The sequence below is a fragment of the Buteo buteo genome, chromosome Z, assembly GCF_964188355.1.
Source record: "Buteo buteo chromosome Z, bButBut1.hap1.1, whole genome shotgun sequence".
NCBI classification, from domain to species: domain Eukaryota; kingdom Metazoa; phylum Chordata; class Aves; order Accipitriformes; family Accipitridae; genus Buteo; species Buteo buteo.
The window spans coordinates 41,662,377-41,681,924 of NC_134204.1; the positions used below are offsets into that span (position 1 = coordinate 41,662,377).

Genomic DNA, 19,548 nt, shown 5'->3' on the forward strand with positions numbered 1-19,548 from the left:
CGGGGGCGCCGCGGGCATGGCGGGGGGGGGGAGGGCGGGAGGTGGGCGCCGGTTCCGGTTCGCGCCTCCCTCGGTCACCGAAACCCCGCTCGAGAGGGGCCTCCCCGAGCCCCCCCACCCGCCGGGCTCCAGCTCCGGCTCCGCAGGGGCCGGGGCCGGGGCCGGGGCCGTGGCCGGGGCCGGGGCAGGGCCGCGCGCTGCCCCGCCGCTCCCCGCGGGGCGGGGGGCGGGGGGCGGGCCCGGGCGGATCGCGGGCGCCCGCCGCGTTTGCAAGTGTTGCGCACCCGTCGGAACCCCGCGCTGATTGGCGGGGGCCTCGCCAGTGACATCAGCCGGCTCACTTTCCATTGGCCGGCCGGTTGCTGGGACCGTAGGGCTTCCAAGGAGGCACTTAACCCGCTCGGCGCCGCGCGGCCCCGCCGCCCCGGCCCGCCCCCGCCCCGCCGGCCCGCGGCGGCGGCGGCCGCCGAGCAGCGGAGGGGGCCGGCGGCGCGGCGCGCCCCCGGGGGCGGGGCGGGGAGGCGCGGCGGCCCGCCCCCGCCCCGCTCCGGCGGCGCCCTTTTAAGCGGGCGCGGCGGGGCGCCCGGAGTAGCACGCGGCCTGGGGAGGGAGCGCGGGGATTGGCGAGGCGGCCGCCCGGAGGACACACCCCCCCCCGAAAAGGAGCGCTGTGAGTGGCGGGGGGAGAAGGTAAACAGAGCCGGCCGGCCCTGCCCGCTGACCAATCGGGGGGGCGGGAGGGGGGTCCGAAACTGACGTGATGGGACTCGGCGCGGCCGTCCCCGGGCAGGAGCACGCGGGCGGCGCGCGGCGCGGGGGGCGCGGCGGCGGCGGCGGCGGCGGCGCGGCGGGCGGTCTCCTCTCCCCCGGCCCCCGCGCCGGACCCGGGCCGGCCGCGCGGGCGGCGGGCGGCGCTCCCCCCCGCCGGCTGCGCGCCGCCCCCGGGGGGCGGCGGTGAGGGACCTGCCCGGCGCCCCGCTATTTATCTCCCCCCCCCCCCACGCCCCCTTCTCCTCCCCGCCGCCGCTCTTCCCCGCGCCGCAGAGATCCCGCGCCACGGGCGGGCGGGCCATGGCTGGCGGCGGCGCGGCCGGCCCGGCGGGCGCGCAGTGAGGGTGCCCGGAGCCCCCCGCCGTCGGGGCGCGGCCGCAGCATGTCGGCCGTTGCCTACGTGGACTTCGTGGCGGCGCAGTGCCTGGTCTCCATCTCTAACCGCTCCGCCGTGCCCGAGGCAGCGCGGCTGAAGATGCCGGGCGAAGGGGAGGCGGCCCGGGAGCTGCGCGACCCCCGCGACGCCTGGAAGGACTACTGCGCTCTGCTGGCCATCGCCAAGAGCCTGCTGGAGCTGAACAAGTACCGGCCGCTGCCCGCCCCCTCCGTCTGCAGCGACAGCGTGGAGAGCCCCGACGAGGACGCGGCCTCCGACAGCGACGCGGCCACCGAGCCGGGCTCCAGCCCGCCCCGCAGCCCGCCGCCGGGGCCGCCCCCCCGCCTGCGCGCCGCCGGGGCCGCCCCCAAGGGGAAGCTGGCGGCCGAGAAGCGGCACAAGTGCCCCTACAGCGGCTGCGGCAAGGTCTACGGCAAGTCATCCCACCTCAAGGCGCACTACCGTGTGCACACAGGTCAGCGGCGGCGGCGGGAGGCGAGGCGGGGGGAGGCGGGAGGGAGCGAGCGAGCGCTTGTCCTCGGGTGAACCCGGCCGGCGGCGCGCCCGGCGGCGACGCGCGCCTCCGCCGCCCTGCCTTTCCGCTTTGGGGTTGGTTTTTCTTTTTTTTTTTTTTTTTTTTTCCGCTTTCTCCTTAAACACTCTCCCCCCCGCCCCCCTCCCCGCTTTTTTTTTGGTTTTTGGGTTTTTTCCCCTCTCTCCCTCCCCCCCTTTTCTTCCTCTCCCTTCCCTCCCCGCCGCGGTGCCGGACTGGCGGCCCCGGTCCGGCGGGAGCGGGCAGCCGCCCCGGGCGGGGCTGCGGCAGCGCCTCCCGCCGCGCCCGACCGGGAGCCCGCCCGTCCCCCGCCCGCCGGGGAGCGGAGCGAACTTCGGCGTGGCCGGCCGGGTCGGCCGCGCCGGGGTTCGCCGAGCCCCCTTCGGGGCGCCGGTGCGGTAAACCGCCGGGAATCGCGTCGTTCCGCCCCGTGGTGTAGGCGGGCGAGCGCCTCGCACCGGGGCAGGACGTGGCACGTATTCCCCGACGGAGCCGGGGCCAGGACAGCCCCCCCGCCCCGCCCGCCCGCCGCCGCCGCTCCTGCCCGCGGGACCCGCGTTCCGCTCCCCGCGCCGCGCGGCCGGCGTTTGCGGAGCCTTCTCCGAGCGCTCCTGCGTGGCGGGGGAGCCGGACGGCCCGGGGCCGGGGTGGCGGAGCCGGGGGTGGGCGGAGGCGCCCGCCTCGCCGCGCGGCGAGCCGCAGCTCCGGGTTTTGCAGGCACGCCCCCCGCCCCAGCCCCCCGGCAGCCGAAGGACCCGAGGGGGCGAGCTTGCGATGCCCGTCCCCTAAAAGCACCGGCGGCGGCCCCAGGCAGGGGCTGCCGGTGGAGCGAAGACCGCCGCCGGGGAGCCGGCTGAGGCTCCGAGCCGTGCCGGCGCTGCCCCCTGCGCGGCTCCTCCGGCCGGGGGAGATGCGGGCGCCCTCCGCAGGTGACCAGCCGGCCCCTGGCGCTGCCCAGCTGTCCCTGGCCGTATCGGTTACCGCGACCCAGCTTCGGCGGGGGCCACGGGGGCTTCATTCATCGGGCTGCCCGCGCCCTGGCCGCGGCCCTCGCTCGGGCGCTTCGGAGGGTGGGGCAACATGGAAACCCACGGGTGGAAATGATCTGCTGCCGCGACTGGCCTTTCCTCCGGCTCTGCCTAAGCGCTAACGGGGCAGCGGCGGCGGACTTTTCTGTTTGTCCGTGTGTTTTTAAGCCCCCTAGTGCAAGCGGCCGAATAAAAAAGCCTGCGCGTGTCCGAGTCGCAGTTGGGGTCACGGCGCAGCGCGCGGGGCTGCTTAAGAATGGCTCTAAATCAAAGGGTTGTGCGCAAGCATGGGAAGGAGTGGGTCAAAGGAGACGAACGCTGCCAACACTTAATTTCAAGTGCTTCGCATCTGTTGGTGGCAGTTCTTCTCTGGATTTTGTCTGTTGGCAGTGACGGTAAGTGGTGAAGTACGAAACGAGTTTGTCACCCGAGGAACGTACCACGAGGCATTGCTGTAGTGTTTAGGGCAGCCTGGGGAGGGCACGGCCACACCTGGGCTCCGGCTAAGCTTCCGTTGCTCTGGCTTGCTTGTGTGCCTAGGTGCACATGCTCTGCCGAGGAGGAGACCCGGCGCTGGTTGCCTACCTGTGCCCTGCTGGCAGATCTGCTGGGCGCTTAGCTCGAGAGATCAGGGGGAGGAGGAGGAGGAGGATTACTGGATGTGGCTCGGCTGTGGGCTCTGTCGTTGGACAGTTAAGACTGTCTCTGTGAGCCGGGAAAGAGGATGGTCAGTGGTGACCCTGTACTGACCTCAGGACCGGTGCCAAGGATTGTTGTGTTACCAGCTCAAAGACTGCAGCTCTGATGCTCTTTTGGAGGCTGAATGTAACTGATGCCTTGCAAAATGTTGGCTGATAAGTGATAAAGAAAATGCATTAGCATCATTTCCACTTAATACCCCGTGCTCAGAGATCCACCCTGATTTGGGAACGAAAATAGACATCGACTGGGATAGCGTTCTGGGTGATGACATGTAAATTAATGTACTGTGCAACCCACACGGCTTGCTGTAAGCAGTAGTGTTATAATAAGTACCTCCTGAAGTGGCGTGCGGTTTAGCATGTGCTGCTCACAAGTGGGTGGCCTTAGCTCCAAGTATGAGAAGTTTGACTCAGATGTGCTGATGTACCGTCACGGTAGTTCTGTGTGATTAAAACCACTACAGACATCTAGCAGTAATGAACTTTCAGAGCTTCCTAATGTGAACAGTTAATTGTAGGTAACTGAAATGCTAAACGATACTGCCGATGTTAATTATTTTTATAGATGGCAGAACAATTCCTTAGCAACAGTGGGATTCAGTGGGACCTCTGGAGTTATTCATAACTGCGTATTGCAGAGCATTAATGTTCCCTCCTTAGTACCGTTTCCTTTCCTTTTTTTCCCAGGTAATTTCTCTGTCATATATCTGAGCCCCTTGAATTGCTTTCATCTACCTGCCATTTTTCATTGGGCCACCAACTGAGTTTCTTACTGCTGTGTAGCCTTTAGTGGAAGTAGGCACGCAGCCACCAGTAGAAGCTTCCTGGTCTTAAATTTTTAATATAAAATCCCAGTCTCTCTGTCTTGGAAAATGGATTTCCGCTCACACCCGTGAGCTTGCTTGTAGCCACAGCTCTCTTTACTCACAGATACTAACCACGTAAGTTGGAAAGCTCTGGATACTGCTCTGTGTGATGTGTAATGGTAGGAACCTAAAAACTCACCAGATCGTCTTTGGTAAGCTAATGCAAAGCAAAAAGTGAAATACCAACTAAAGGTAGAAGAGTAGAAGACCAGAACCTTGATGCTCAGAGGTTAGAGGTCTGTATCTTATTAATGATTCTTTAAACTTGTTAGTTCAAAGGCATTCCGTATTTCAGAGACTAAAAATATCTGTATAACTGTTTGCTTGAAGCTTCAGCCTTTGATGATGACTCTAGTTCAATTTCCAGAAGACCCAAAATAGCCATCCATCAGAAATTGTCTTCTGCGATGATCTTAACAGAAGAAGGTCAGTGAGTGTCTTTGCGCATCCTACTTGTGCAAACAGCCCCCTTGCTTGTGCTGCCAATCCTACTGAACTCAGCCTGACTTAGTAGATCAGGATTTGTAGGAGGAAGCCAAGGAAGTCTGAACTCTGCCCCTTCCTGGGGGGATAGTCCTTTCATTCCTCGCCAGGCCTCTGCTGTTTCTGCGATATGATCAGGCCCTTCTTCATTCTGTTGTGTATGTGTACCTACATTGAAAACATTAACTTGCAAAGGCCCAGGGATACAAGGAGAAGCATACCACTGAAACTGAGCTATTGCCTCCCCTGTCCCTTCACTACCATCCAACAGTAACTTGGCATTTATTATTTAAGTTCTGGTGTCTTGAGCAGGAAGAGCGTTACAGGTAAGGTGGTTCTGTGTGAGCTGTTTCCAGTAGCATCTCTGGGGTGCGTGGCACTTGGTGTAGGAGAGAAAAGACGGCTTTATCACCGAAGGGTCGTAAGCCAAAAGCTGTTTGTCGGGAAGGCAGGTGGAGGGATAGCTGTACAACATGACCACAACTTGGGTTTTGCCATCCCTTGTGGGATGGTGTTGTGGGAGTATAGGACTCACAAATGCTGGTGAAGTTTGGCGGTGGCAGGAGAGATTATGAGTGGTGTGTCTGCTTGGGAGTCTTGAGCATTGAGATGGCATGACCAAGTCTTGAACACTTTCCCTTCAGAGTGTAGAAGGCGTCCCAGATGCATTGGCAAGACACACATGAGACCGGAGCCCTGGAAGCGGTGCAGTGGTCAGGAGAAGGCGAGGGACTCAGCTGACCAAGCAAGTGACAAGCAACAGCAACTATGCAGGGAGTTACTTTGAAAATGCACAGACTTCTCTAAACAGGTAGTTTTAGAGATTTGATTATGGCCGGTAATGTGTAGCGTTATTACTAGCCTCAAAGATGCTGGGGGACGGGGGGAGCAGCTTAACAGAGAGGGATGTGCAGGCTGGGGGGTTTCCAGGGAAAGTAAAGGCATATGAGAGTAAACAAGCAATCTCAGTCAGAAGGCCTGGGCCGGGAGAGTGGATCAAAGGGCAAGATACCAACAGGGAGAAGGAGAGAAACTGGTGGGAGAAACAAACTTTAAGAAATGTGTGCTTGCTATGATGGTGTGAATACAAGCCAGTTAAAGGGCATGTGGCCGCTGAGAGCAGATCCTCCTGGTCAGGAAAGAGGGACAGAGAAGGTACCGTAAAGCTAGTTTGTGAGATGCCTCCTCCTACAGGACCTGTAGGAGTTGCCTGGGGAGGCAAATCCCAGATGCTTCTCAACATGTAGCGCTGTGGATCAATGGGAAGTTCATGTCTGCATCAGGTACCCTGAATTAAGAGGTTAGACACTGTGATGGGTTGACCCTGGCTAGATGCCAGGTGCCCACCAAAGCTGCTCAATCACTCCCCTGCTCAGCTGGACAGCGGAGAGAAGATATAATAAAAGGCTCATGGATTGAGATAAGGAGAGGGAGAGATCACTCAACCAGTTACTCTTATGGGCAAAACAGACTCGACTGAGGGAAAATTGATTTATTGCCAGTCAACCAGAGTAGGGTAACGAGAAGTAAAACAAAATCTTAAAACACTTCCCCCCCACCCCTCCCTTCTTCCCAGGTACAGCTTCACTCCTGAATTCTCTACCTACCCCCCACAGGGGGACAGGGAATGGGGGTTGTGGTTGGTTCATCACACATCGTCTCTGCTGCTTCATCCTCTTCAGGGGCAGGACTCATCGCCCTCTTCCCCTGCTCCGGCATGGAGTCCTCCCCGGGCTGCAGGTGGATATCTGCCCCACCAGGGACCTCCCTGGGCTTCAGGGGGACAGCCTGCCTCACCATGGTCTTCACCACGGGCTGCAGGGGAATCTCTGCTCCGGCACCTGGAGCATCTCCTCCTCCTCCTTCTTCACTGACCTTGGTGTCTGCAGGGTTGTTCCTCTTACATGTTCTCATTCCTCTCTTTCGGCTGCTGTTCTGCAGCATTTTTTTTCCCTTTCTTAAATATGTTCTCCCAGAGGTGCTACCACTGTTGCCAATGGGCTCGGCCTTGGCCAGCGGCGGGTCCGTCTTGGAGCTGGCTGGCCTTGGCTCTGTCGGACATGGGGGAAGCCTCTGGCATCTTCTCACAGAAGCCACGCACCCCTGTAGCCCCCCCACTACCGAAACCTTGCCACACAAACCTAATACAGACACACAAAAACCAAATGGGTGAGAAGTTCTCCCTCTTCAGCTAGGCTTTTCAGCCAACTGCATCCTTGTGTAGACTGGGTCCGAACAATACCAGGAGTTTTGTTTCATCGGGCAACTGCTGCAGCCTTGAGCTCTCCTGGCATTTGGCTCTCACTGGTGTTTGGTAGCAGGGCTGTGGGCAGAGGCATGGACCTGTAGGCTGGTCGTCTGCACAGTGAAGCTGAGGAGCATTTCTGGTAGAAAGGAAAGATAAGTGCTGCAGCTGCCTAGTGTTGCAATCTAGATACCACAGCATTGATCCAGCCCCCGCATCAGTTTGGTTTTGACTGTGCTGCTTTGTTTTTTGTGTTCTAGATTATCACTAGCTCAACAGACTGTACAGATGTTGATACGTTGACAAGCCTCTGGTCACCGGGAGCTTTTTTTGGGTATTTTGTGGGAGTATAATCTGAAATTTAGCATTTTAAGCCCCTCTTATCCAGCTTATGCGATGTTATTTTGCCAGATCCTTTAGAGTAAGACTGAAGAGCAGAAAATGGAGCCAGAAGGACATTTTTTCCTAAATTCAGACCTCCATCTGAAACACCTATTCTCAAGGGTTAATGCAAATGTGCAGATTGCTGGAGTTCTAATGAACATGTTTCCAGGTCTGGGAGAGGCATGATCATACTGACTGGAAGCCTTGCCAGCTGAGTAAGGTAGGCAAAAATCCTCCAGATTAAGTTCAATTTTGCCTGACTCCTTGTTTTCTTTTTTTTTTTTCTCCTAAAAAATAAAAACTTTAAGCAGGTGTATGTGTCACAGTGGGAAAGCACTCCAGAAAGGTTTGTATGTTAATTGAGTCAATGTAAAGAAGTTGCACATGTAGGACAGAAGCAGCGAGCAGGCATCACCTGTAAGAGTGTGACTCCTGTTTCCAGATGGATGTATTGAAAATGCAGCTTTACTGAGTTCCTGCACACTGTTGTGCTGTGGCACTGAAGACTATGTGGTGGGTGTCACCTGCTCTTGCTAGCTTTTGTGTCTTGCAGCCCCAGCTGTTAGGATCCCTGCAGGAATGATCGTTCCCCTTCGTCAGCTGCTGTGCTGTTGGGCAGCCGGCTGCCACTCGTGGCTTTGCACAGCTCCCAGACCTGCAGCTGGAAGAGCAGGGAGGGGCCAAGTTACAATGGAATGGCCAGAGTCTGAGGTAGTGATGGCAAAGCACAGTTCAGATACTGTTTACTTTTGGTAGCATAGTTCACCATCTATATTCAAGTAGCGATGACTGTGAATAGCCTGAGAGCACTCTATAAATACCTTAAACTTGAGGGAAGAGTCTGCTGAAATGCTGTCTAATAAATCCATAGCGAAATAACAAAAGTTGTATTATCTTTCTGAATGCATGTAAAATTGCATTCGTCCTTTCCCTGTCAAAGCTGTTTCCCCTTAGCGAGCATTTAATCATTCAGACAGGGCGGGAGTGTAAACCCAGTGCTCTTCGATCCCAGGTAAGTGCCCTAAGCATCAGGCTAGGAGTCAGTCTCTCTCCATTCCTTGGTTAATATTTAAGTATTACTGCAAAACAGAGGAAGATAAGGAGATAAGATAGGAAAGGAGAAGAGGTAGGAACTTGTCCCACGTACTCAAGAGTGTACTGCTGAGGGCACTTCTGTCAGCTATGAAAGTGTAGATTTAACTCTCTGGTGAGGTTTGGAGGGGTCTCTCCCAGGTAGCTTCCCTGTCTGATATATATAAAAGGAGGCACAGTCCCCCAAAGAAAGCTTTTTGTAAGGCAGGCAGGGAGGGTTGTGATGTTGTGATCTGGCACAGAAGCTGTAAGGATATCCCTTGCATCCGATGCTGTGTCACCAGGGGGTAACAGCAAGACTGAGTCTTGCTGGGATTTAGACTCCCAGCAGCTCGGCAGCGGTGTGTTTTCGCAGGTGGTTTTGCATCTGGTCTTTTGAAAGAGACTGAAACACCTGCATGTGCAAGCAGCTGTTGAGTGGTGGTTTTGAGGATGTCAGATTAGTCTAAATACTTGCTGAAAGCAGCTTTTTAACACCTGAATCATCCTCTGGTTTTTAGTCCCTGGTGCTGGCAGAATAAACTTGCTGCAACCCATCCATCCGTTGCCTATCCCATAGGCAGTGTCTGTTTGATCTGTTGCCAGACCGGATGGCCACAGTTTAGGTGTTGCAGAAACCCTTGGTTTAGGCACATGGTACCTAGCATCCTCACCGCTGATCTCGCTCTGTGCTGTTTCGCAGTGGCATCTGTACCTTGTGGTTGCCACATGTTTTAATGATCTGGTTTTGGAATATCTCAGAAGAGGAAAAAGTCTGTTTGAAAGGCCTCTGGTCTCTCTGCCCTGAAGTGGATGCAGAGATGTCTGTAAGATCCATCTTCACCAGAGTATCTTGCGTGTGGACACTAAGACAAAATCCAGTGTCCCACAGGAAATTGCTCATTCAGGGTGTGTGGGGCAAGGATTGCACTAGGGGGGAAAAGTGAGAGACCTCTGAGATAGCAGCTGTTCTGCAGCAAGGAAGATAGCTTGCCTGCCTTTTTTTTTTTTTTTTCGCGTCTTGCAATAAGCTGGACCATGTTCTTGACATCCACGTGTAGAACCTGTCGTACTTCATGAGACACTCAAGAGTGGTGGCTGAGTGGGATCACAGGGAAAAAAAAAAAAAAAAAAAAGAAATGCTTATCAGTGTCATCTCTAAGTCCAGGATTGTGGTTCAGGAGCAGTTATTCCTAGAGTACGAAGATTTCTCTGGAAATTTCAAGCTCCAGCAGCCACAGAGGTACGGGAGGATCTTGGAAGATGAAGGTGGGGATTAGATTCTCTCATCTGAACTATGCAGAGCTGGTTATGCCCGTCCTGTTTTACTAAGTAGTTTTGCTCGCGCCTGGTGGCAAGGGGTTTTGCTCTTTGGGCTTTCCGTGTTTGTGTGCTTTCCCTTCTCCCTCTTTCCCATCAGCTGCTTCAGGTTTCTGGCAGGAGGGGTCAGCCTTGCTGCAGTCCAGCCTGGCTGGGCTGCGGGGTAGGTGCCGCAGGCAGGGTGGATGTCCCTGGAGCAGGAGTTACTGGTTAGCTGTGCCATGTCAGCAGCTGGGCAGAGTGTGGGAGCTACGTGCAGACACCACATCCCAGAAGACAAACGCTGAACCATTTTTCAGTTTTGATACTCAAAATAGTTGCTGCTATGAATACTAGGCAGCACAGTCCTACCATGCACTTGGTGGTCTCATCTTCAATAACATAGGTCAGTCAGGGGTGTCTAATGAGGTATACATTCACACAGCTGTAGCTACAGTCCATTTGTTTTCTAGTTAATGTGTGAAGCAGTGTCATTAGCATCATTTGATGGCAGACTGTTGTGTGTTAGCTAGTACTGATGCCAGACTCTGGACTCATGGCTGTATCCAACCTCACTTTTGTGAACACAGTGTGAGCCTAGCAAACTGTTCATCTTGGCCGGACTTTCGTCCACACCAACAGCAACCTCTGAATATCTTCTGTAAGGCCAGTGCTCAAGCAATTTTAGTAATTAACCTGAAAGTTCATTCCACCACAGAAGTTCAGTGTGCCCCAGGCCTAGTGCATGTCCTGTTAGACACCAAGAAATTGCCCAAGTGTGTGATCATAAACTTTGTCTTCATCTTTTTCAAACACAGTTTTCCCCCACCCAGAAAAAAAAGTGACTCAGAACTTCTCTATCCCTTGTTTGTCCAAACAAATTAATCTTTGTTAAAGCCACCATGAACTGCAGCTCCTAACTTCGGTCATCCATATCTAAAGCAGTAATTTGTAGTGAGGAGAGAGATGATGTATTGGGATACTAGTACTACCTGTACCATTAACGAGTCTGCTAATGCCCACTCTGTATTCTTTTTCAGAAACCCTTGCTGCACAAGACTACAATGTGGGGAAATCCAGAATGTCCCAGGATAGGGCAAAAAAGCTAAGTAATTTGCTGTCTATTCAGAATAAAATGGAAATGGAGTAAAATAAAGTAGACCTGCCTCAGGTCACACAAAGCAGCTTGATACTGAGTTTAAACTCACAGAGAAAGAAGAAACTAGCCATTTGTGGTAGAAGGTGAGGAGAAGGAACAGGGAGAAAAGGTCAGGTGAAGCAAGAGAGCAAAGATTGAACGGATCCGCCATGGCCTTTATATCCATATGGGATTTACAGCAAGCCAGGGCTGCAGGAGTTCTTTAGACTCCAGAGAAGACCTGTGAAGAGCCACCATTAGCTTGTTCTCAGCACAAATTGTATCTCCCACTAAATTCCTGGTGGCACACAGGACAAAGAATGGGAATTCTGCAGATGCACCTAGTCCTATAACCTGTAAATCGGTTTCTCTTTCACTTGTTACTTCTGCAAGCTGCCCTGGATATATGTATATCTTTTTAAAGAAAATTATTTACATCTTGTATCTCTTGTGTTCAGATCCTATCACACATATTTTTAAGGTATTGTGATACACCATTGGCCATTCCTTCATCTCTTGATGGAAATCCCATCTAAGGCATGTCTTAAAACGTAAGTAGCATACTGACACCAAAGAAAACAGTCTATAATAGTACCCTGTTTTGATGGTTCATTCTGCTCGTTTTAAGCTTTAACATTACTACTCCCAAAACTAAAGGGGAAAAATCATATGGGAAAAGTGTTTCTTGACTGAGATGTGATACAGAAATCCACTCTCTCCAGATGGAGGCAGCACTAGCTTGCATTGCAGCTCAGTGGACCATTGCAGCCGGGCTGCATAGAGTTGCCAGACCTACTTGCTCAGTGGACTCTTCCACAAATACCTCTGCTGCTTTAAAAAATAGTGTGTCAAATGCAACCAGCAAATCCAGTGACCAGCTTTGCTGAGTGGACAATCATCACATGTCATCCAGCATCTGTACCTTGCCTTAGAAGCCTCGTGGACACACGCTGCGCCCCTCCTCTGCACCTACGAAGTCTGTTGTGGAAGCACCGTCCCTCTGGGCTGGTGTCATCTGTTACAGCTTCGTGACTGAGGGGAGCAGCAGATCTTCAGGCTCGGAAACAACCCCTGAGGGCCTGGAAAAGCTTTGCCCCCCCCTCCCTTGTCTCTCTGCTCTGAGAAGTCTGGAGTTTCATGTGCCCTGGTGCCGGGGATTATGCCTGGCCTACTTTCATATACGTGCTTCCAAAGTGGCTGTGACAGCCTCTGTGGGCTTGTATTGCTGAGGCGGTGAAGCTGTTCTCTGCTGCTGTACCTGGGGGCTCGGCGGTGGGCGGCAGGTGCCGCCGGTAGCTCTTGCGTGTCTGAGGGAGCGCAGCCGCTCGTCTCCCGCAGCCGTCTCTGCTGCGTTTGCCGTCCCGGTACACGGTGGCTCTTCCCGCCGGTAGCAGGGCATGCCTCCGCCATGCCAGGCTCCCCGTGGCCTCCGGCATGTTCCCCGCACCAAGCTGCGGGCTGGCTCCCTGGGGAGCGCAGTGCCGAACGTCCACAAGGGATCCTGACCGAACCCTGCCCTTCCCCAAAGCTCTGCGGTTACGCTGCTTAACCGAAAAGCGCTTTCCCCTGGCAGATGGAGTGGGAGCGCGGGGTAGCGATGGTGGAGGTCGCATGACTCCCATCACGTTTCTGAGGGAATTCCAGTAATCGGCCTCTGTTTTGTCTTCCCGGCCGCAATTCTGGGAAGCAGGGGCAGGGGGAAGCCCAGTTTCTTGAGGGCTACTTCGGACCAGATTCAGGATGCTGCTTGTAGGCAGCCGGGCTGGATACTACTGCGCCCAAGATGTAGGTGCTGCGCCCCAAAGACTGTGATCCTTGTTTTCCAGCCTAGGCACCTGGTCTCACTGTAGTGCGGTTAGGCACTTATGCGGGCTGAAGAGGTGTCCTGAGGTAGAGGTTTGGAAATACAGCTTCTGGGGGTGGGGTGGGATGCCTGAGCTGCTCCCACTGCTCAGGGGTGTAAGTGCCTGACATAGAGCCATGTACTAGGTGCCTCCGCACATGCAAGATGTATAGCACTTCTCCCACGTTCCCGGGGGGGAGCTAGAAGGCTGTTCTGCACCTCCCACTGCTGCCTGCTTCTGGGAGCTGTGACAGAAACCGTGAGATCGATAGCAAAAGAGCAGCACAAGTGAAATGCTTGCTTCAGATGCCGAGGGTGGGCGCCGGGCAGGGCAAAGCCAGGGGAGGATGGTGGGCACTGGTGCAAGTGCTCTGTGCAGCTTACGGTGCTGCTCAGCCGTGTAGCTGCGGTTGTGGCCTTCATGCCCGTGTAAGCCTACGTGCTGTTTTAATTAATTTCTTTTAAGCAGGCGGTGGTTGTTCGGAAGGACTTCCAACCATGTCTAAAAGCATACAGCAGGGAGCCAAGAAACCTGTTTATAAAAAAAAAAATAGCCCCGGGTCAGGATGGCTGGCAGCTGTGCCTCCACCGAGCTTGGGCACCAGGCTGGACTGTCTCCCTCTGCATCCTTCTCCCCTCACCGAGGACCCATGTCGCTGCGAGGTGAGGAGGGAAAGCCCAGGGGAAGCAGCCGTGCTGCGGCTGCCCGAGAGGCTGCTGTAACCTGCGTGGTCCTGCCTGTCCGGCTGCAGTTCTACTGCACGCTCATCAGTCTGGGATGGAGCAGCCGCCTGTCGCTGTATCGTTAGGAGCCTAAACTGCGAAAATGGCTGCGTTATTTAAAAGAGGCTCACTAGGGCTTTCAGGGCCTGTGGTGTAGCCCGGGGTGTAGCTACATCTCTACATACCTGGTCTGTCCTCAACCTCCTTGGTCTTTTGGATGCCACCAGTCACACCCCCCAGTGCCCTTTCTCCTCTCTACAGCTCTGCCATGCTTTCTGCTGCTGGTTGTCCTCCTGGTGTCAGGGCTGTTTATTCAAGGCTTTATTTAGCCTTTTGTTACTGCTGTTGTGTCTGGAGAGGACTCCAGGGCGCACTTTCTTGTAAATGACTCCTCTTTTTACAGTCCGTAAATGTAAAGCGAGCTCACCTGTTGTGCCGATCTTCACAGTACCAAGAAATACTGAGTTCTTGAGTTTCTTTCCAACTCTTTCAAGCTGGAAAACTCCTGGGATAGTTTTTATGTTTCGTGGTTGACTATAAATAGCTGTCACATAGCTGTCATTTATATTCCCTGCAGGAGACTTAAGAAAGGGAATGAGGCATCAAACTGCAGCGGTGCGTGATTTCTGTGACTCAGAGCTTTCCTGTGGACTTAAATGCCTTTGATTTCCATCTGTGCCGTGGACTAGGGTCAGCCTTGCCTGTCAGGAGGTGTTGGGTCTGTGCCTGTAGGCACAGCCTGTGCAACCCGCAGAGGTGAGCTGCAGGGATGCGGGGTGCCAGGAAGATTACAGTAAGTGCTGTTCAATCCTTACATCCTTGTTTTTAAAAGCAAAGGTGCAGTGTGATTTAGGTGAAGATGTCTGGTTTGGTTCTTCACTATCGTAGCAAACATTTATACTGTTAGAGCTGTGAATAATGAAGTAGTTTTCCTGTCTTCAAACCAGCTATCTAAGCAGCTGAGGGGAGAGCTATACTCTGTGGAGCAGCTTGGATTTCTAGGGGAAGAGAGGAGAGCGGGGCATGGGACTTCTCCCTGCAGCCGCAGCAGTTTTACTCTACATGTTTGCAGCCCCAAGGCTGCACCGCTCTCCCCAGTCCCTCCCCACTCAGTTCTCCCCCGGCTGGAATGACTTGTCCTAGGTGAGAGATTTTTTTTTGGCTTCTTTTATAACGGTTACAAATTATTTTATTCAGCAGAATGGAAGTGTCAGAGGAATAATACTGGCACTCTGTTCCCAAACCGCCGTAGTGAGCCCGACATGAAAAATGTACAGGCACAGGCAGAGCTCATCTGTTGTTTTGACAGTCTTCGGGGTCATGCAAGGTTCTGCACCGGAGTGCGAGTTTCATGTGGTTGGAGGGGGTTTTGGCTTCTGCTGGAGGTGAGACTGAAACCTGATGAAGCGAGTCATCAACAACTCCGCAGATGCTGGCACCGCGGCAGGAAACAAAAGCAGCTTTTTCCCCTCAGCAGCATGTTCCCTGGCTCCTCGGCAAAGATGGTACGTGCTGGCCTGCATTAGCCCTGCCCCCCTAAATCACATCGTTTCCTCCCCGCAGGCGAGCGACCATTCCCCTGCACATGGCCCGACTGCCTTAAAAAGTTCTCCCGCTCCGACGAGCTCACCCGGCACTACCGAACCCACACCGGCGAGAAACAGTTTCGGTGCCCCCTCTGCGAGAAGCGGTTCATGCGGAGCGACCACCTGACGAAGCACGCCCGCCGCCACACCGAGTTTCACCCCAGCATGATCAAGCGATCCAAAAAGTGCAGCTCCAGCAGCTCCTTGTGAAGGCAGGGCTGGCCCGGGGAGGGGAGCGGGGGGGAGGCGAGCTGCGGCGAGGATGCAGGCAGTGGTGCCGGTTGCCCTCGCCGTCCGAAAGCACACATAGCCAACATTTAAAAAAAAAAAAAAAAAATTAAAATAAAAAGTACTCCGTGCCCCTCTCCCCGTACTCCACCTCCCCACCCTGCGCTGGGAAGAGCGGTCTGGAGCAAGTGGACTGCGGGGTGAGAGGAGGGAAGGGATGGCCAGCAGAGGAGGTGGTCACCTCCTCTGATGTAAAGCATTGATGCTGGTGTACATATGTCTGACTGCCATGGTCTGGCCTATGCCACCGCAGTAGCGTGACCCCAAGGTCTTTGTGATTGCCGTGTCATGAACATGTTTCGTTGAACAGTGTAATGCTGCTTGTATTTAGAGTTTGTCAAGTAAAACCGCTTTCCAAGTCACATAAGTAACTCTCAGATAGAAACTCCATAGCACATTGTAGAAGTGGGTTTACTTCTGTCTCGGAACTATCCTGCATTTAAAAAGACTGTTAAGAGAAACATTACGTATGTTACTAATAGCATCTGATTGATATACTGAGATAAGGTGAATTTATACTCAAGAAGGCCCATTAAGTAAAAGGGTCTTTTTATCTTTTCTTTGTATTAACTATACTTTTGAATATAAGCTGCACTTTTCCAGTAAAAACATGTATAATTCAAGAAGATACTTAAAGCAAAAAACCCCCACAACAGCTCAGTCATTTTCTGACCATATGTGTATTTAGCTCTGTTATTCACTTACCTGGAAAAATACAAATCAGCCTAGATAATGTGGTGGGGATGTGGGAGCAGAAGCATACGTCTCTCAGTTGATCCTATACTTTTAATCTGTCAATAAATACAGTACTGTACTATAGAAATGCCACTAACAGTGCTTTATTCTGCTGTGTTTTGTTTGAATGGATGCATAACAGCAGCCACCATCTTTATAAACTGCTGCTTTTTTAAAGGCTTTTTCTCTTCCTACACTTGCCTTAAAGATTTATTGTTTTCATACCCTTGCCTAACTCCTGCGGCATCCTATGGGAGTTGTGTGTGCTTACAGACAGGGTAGACCTTTGCTTAAGAGCACTCTGCTAATGGAAGCAGCAGAAGTTACAGTAAGGAGCACTTTGGAAGGGCTCCTGTATCTCTTGATCGCTGTTTCTGTAGAGTATGGGGGGAAAACCATGAGCTAATTGGAAATACAGCACAGAGGGTGTGTCGCAATACTCCTTATGACATAAGCTTCTCTTGGTACTTTGTGTTGTACCCTTATCATGCATGGCACATCGAACACTGATAAAGGCAATATTACTTTTATTTTTAAAATAGTTTATGCTCTTTAGGAGGAGCAAAACAATCACTGAAGGAAAACTTTAAGTCATGGTCATTAGCTGAGTATTTCTTTTTTTTTTAAATGTTAAAAGCATGAACTGTTAAGAGGTTATTGGTGATTATTTTTTTTTCCCTCCCCAGCTGCATAAAGGGGGGAGAATTCTGTTTACACGTTATTTCTTCCAGAAACATTCTTCTCCTATTCGGTTTTTACCCCTTCCTCCAGAAGAGGAACGGGAGGTGCAGCCCTACTATAGAGATTTAGGGACAAATTCATCTCGTGAGTAATCACACTGAAACCCAAAGTGTTTCCACTGCAGATGAATTTAGGTCATCTTGTAAAATTCTGTACATAAAAAATCTTGTTAGTACACCTGCAATTACAGTATCTTACTGTTTTACCTGATAAAAAGCTTGCTTCCTAGAAATGAAAATAAAAATATTAGAGAGAGTGTTTTCTTCTACAGTTGTATTAGTCTTTCAGCATTAGAAATCAGTTTGCATATCGTGTTTTTACCTGTGTAGTTCATGATAAATTCCGTCTATGTGAAGAGAACTGCTTTTAAGGCATTGGGGATATTGAGTAGTCTGTGGAGTAAAAAGGGATGTGTTTTCTTCAGTGAAGACATCAGGAAACCAAACACACTTTCTACCTCTGTTTCAGCTTTTTGAAACATTTCTTTAGAAACCAAACTTTTAATTTCTGGTGTCCAAATTGAGTCGTAGAGACATACGTTCTTCCTAATAAAAATAGGTAGCCTTGGTGTTTCTTTTGATCTAGAAATACAGAAAGTGTTCTCCTTACCAGTACTGTTAATGCTGCCTTGTTGAGTAGGGTCAGGGCCACATGTAGCCTGGTGAGATTCAAAGGCACATGCACATTCATCTTCATTCTTCTCTTTGAAGATCATGCAAAATTTTGAGTCTGTCCTGTAGTCTGGATTGTTGCCATTTTGTAGGACAAACACAGCACGTGGAGAATTAGGGCCTGATCCTGTGAAATACAAGACACCCTTACATCCTATCAACCACAATGGGAAGCCACAGCTGATAAGCAGCTCCTAAATCAGTACGTAGGTGTTTTGGTCACTTAGCTACCAGGATTAACCTATACATGGAAGTCAATGGCCAGATTTATGGTTTCCATCTTGTGTATTTGGGGTAGAATGCACATTTAAAGAAACGTTGTCATTCCTGCAAAGGCTGAAAGAACGAATAGGCAGGGGGTCCTTTGGTCCATGGGACAATGGGATGTACAGGCACATGTGATCATTGCATGTGACAAGATCCTGTTTCTGAAAAAAACCCTTCCTAAATGGTAACCCATTTGCTGTAACATATGCTGTATTTCAGCACTGGACAGGTGGGATTAATGCAATCATTAACCACTAACAGAATACATTGGAAATAATCAGGTTTGGAGATTTTGTTTTATTGTTTTGTTCATTTGGGGTTTGGGTTTTTTTTCTTTTGGTAAAAGCAGACAATGGTTCTAACGCATAAAACAAACTGCAGGTTAGTTCTTTGCATCTTGAAGGTAAGTTTTGAAGAGTGTTGCAAGTGTTGGAAAAGAAAAGGAATATCAGGTTCTCTAATACCGTATGTACTTGTACTATTTTGGAAATACTTAATAGTGCTGCAGTTAGGACAGCTCTTCTCCTTGGTTAAGGAAGTCCTTTACTATAGAGAAGTCATGGCTTTAAAGGTATAGCTATATAACATATTTTGTTTTTGAACAGTTTTTCATGACCTGTATTACAGATCCTTTTCAGTTTGCAGATGGACTTAGCCCAGCATACACCAGACTGGACACATACTTCAAAATGCTGTTTTACAGAGTAGTGTGATCTGTAACACTGTAAAGTACCAACTTCCAACAGTTCAATCAGTTTTATTTTTGTACAGTATTCGTATCCTTTATAAATTATTTTGCTGTCCTGTTTTTTAAATCACATGAAATTGTAAAAAAAAGAAAAGGAAAAAAAAATAGGCGTAGATGTTTTTGTACATATGTATATATATTGTCCAAATAAAGAAAAAAGGAATTAAAAAAAAAAAAGTTGTTTTGAATGGTGGGAGTCAAGCAGTGGTCATGTAAACCAGTCTGAATGATTATGAAGAAAATATTGCACACGATGAAATCCATGAGTTGAGTGGTGTATGAACCAGCTTCAAAGGTCTTGGTGTTGCTAGTCATTATTTAGCCTGGGTCTTGTTTCTCTACTTTTCCCAGGTGTTTTCACAGGTACTCTTTCTGCTGCTACTGCAGGGAGACAGAGACACAACTTGCAGTGGGGTAAATGTGTCCCCTCACCAGCATGCTCCGGCTCCAAGGAAGTCTCTCTCCCATTGCTCAGTGGCTTTTGAGCTCAGACTGGTGCTGTCCCTCAAGCTAGTCATGCTTCACCCTGCACAGCCACACTGCTGCCTTGAGATTTCCATGGGTTTGCAGGGATTGCTGGCGTAAGGAGAAAAAAAACATCCGCTCAGCCTCTGAAGGAGGGAAAGGCAAGAAAACCCATGCCAAAAAAAGATCACTGACTTTTACCATCCCTGACATTACGGTTGCTGAAAGCAACTACTTACACGAGCTAACTTAACCTGGTACGTGGGAATGGTGCTAGGGTGTGTGTGACTGCAAGATAAGACCCTGGACCGAAAGAACGTGTAACCCTCCAGGAATGCAGGCAGAGATGGAGGGGTAGAAGTGTGCCGTCTGCATCTAGAACAAAACTTGTAAGCAGCATCCAGATTTGATGCCGAGTTGGAGTTTTCTGCCCTCTGGTCGGATGGCCAAAGGACAGATACAACAAACTCAGCATAGGGTTTTCTTTTTTTAGCTTGTCATTGATTTTAGGAATAAGGGACACGGGGCTGTGGCATTGGCCTCATTCCCCTGTGAACCCACCATAA

General features: G+C 51.7%; 1 protein-coding gene across 3 annotated transcripts; it reads left to right on the plus strand.

The window, feature by feature from the left end:
• Positions 1–726: 726 nt before the first annotated feature.
• On the plus strand, positions 727–18,694 carry KLF9 (KLF transcription factor 9). 3 transcript variants are annotated; one of them, XR_012649080.1, is made up of 4 exons: positions 727–1,622; positions 10,818–11,466; positions 14,059–14,237; positions 15,045–15,158. XR_012649080.1 is itself a non-coding variant. In XM_075021218.1 (2 exons), the coding sequence occupies exons 1-2, from the start codon at positions 1,154–1,156 to the stop codon at positions 15,275–15,277; spliced, it is 702 nt and encodes a 233-aa protein (XP_074877319.1). In that variant the 5' UTR covers positions 756–1,153; the 3' UTR covers positions 15,278–18,694. The 3 variants fall into 3 exon arrangements, 1 of the variants encoding a protein (XP_074877319.1); XR_012649081.1 differs by lacking the exon at positions 14,059–14,237; XM_075021218.1 differs by lacking the exons at positions 10,818–11,466; positions 14,059–14,237 and having other exon boundaries at positions 756–1,622; positions 15,045–18,694.
• Positions 18,695–19,548: the final 854 nt, after the last annotated feature.

Bases quoted from the DNA above. Each gene is read 5' to 3' on its own strand.
- KLF9 (XM_075021218.1), top strand. From the start codon at position 1,154: ATGTCGGCCGTTGCCTACGTGGACTTCGTGGCGGCGCAGTGCCTGGTC. The intron at 1,623-15,044 runs GTCAGCGGCGGC...TCCTCCCCGCAG, and splicing joins GCACTACCGTGTGCACACAG to GCGAGCGACCATTCCCCTGC.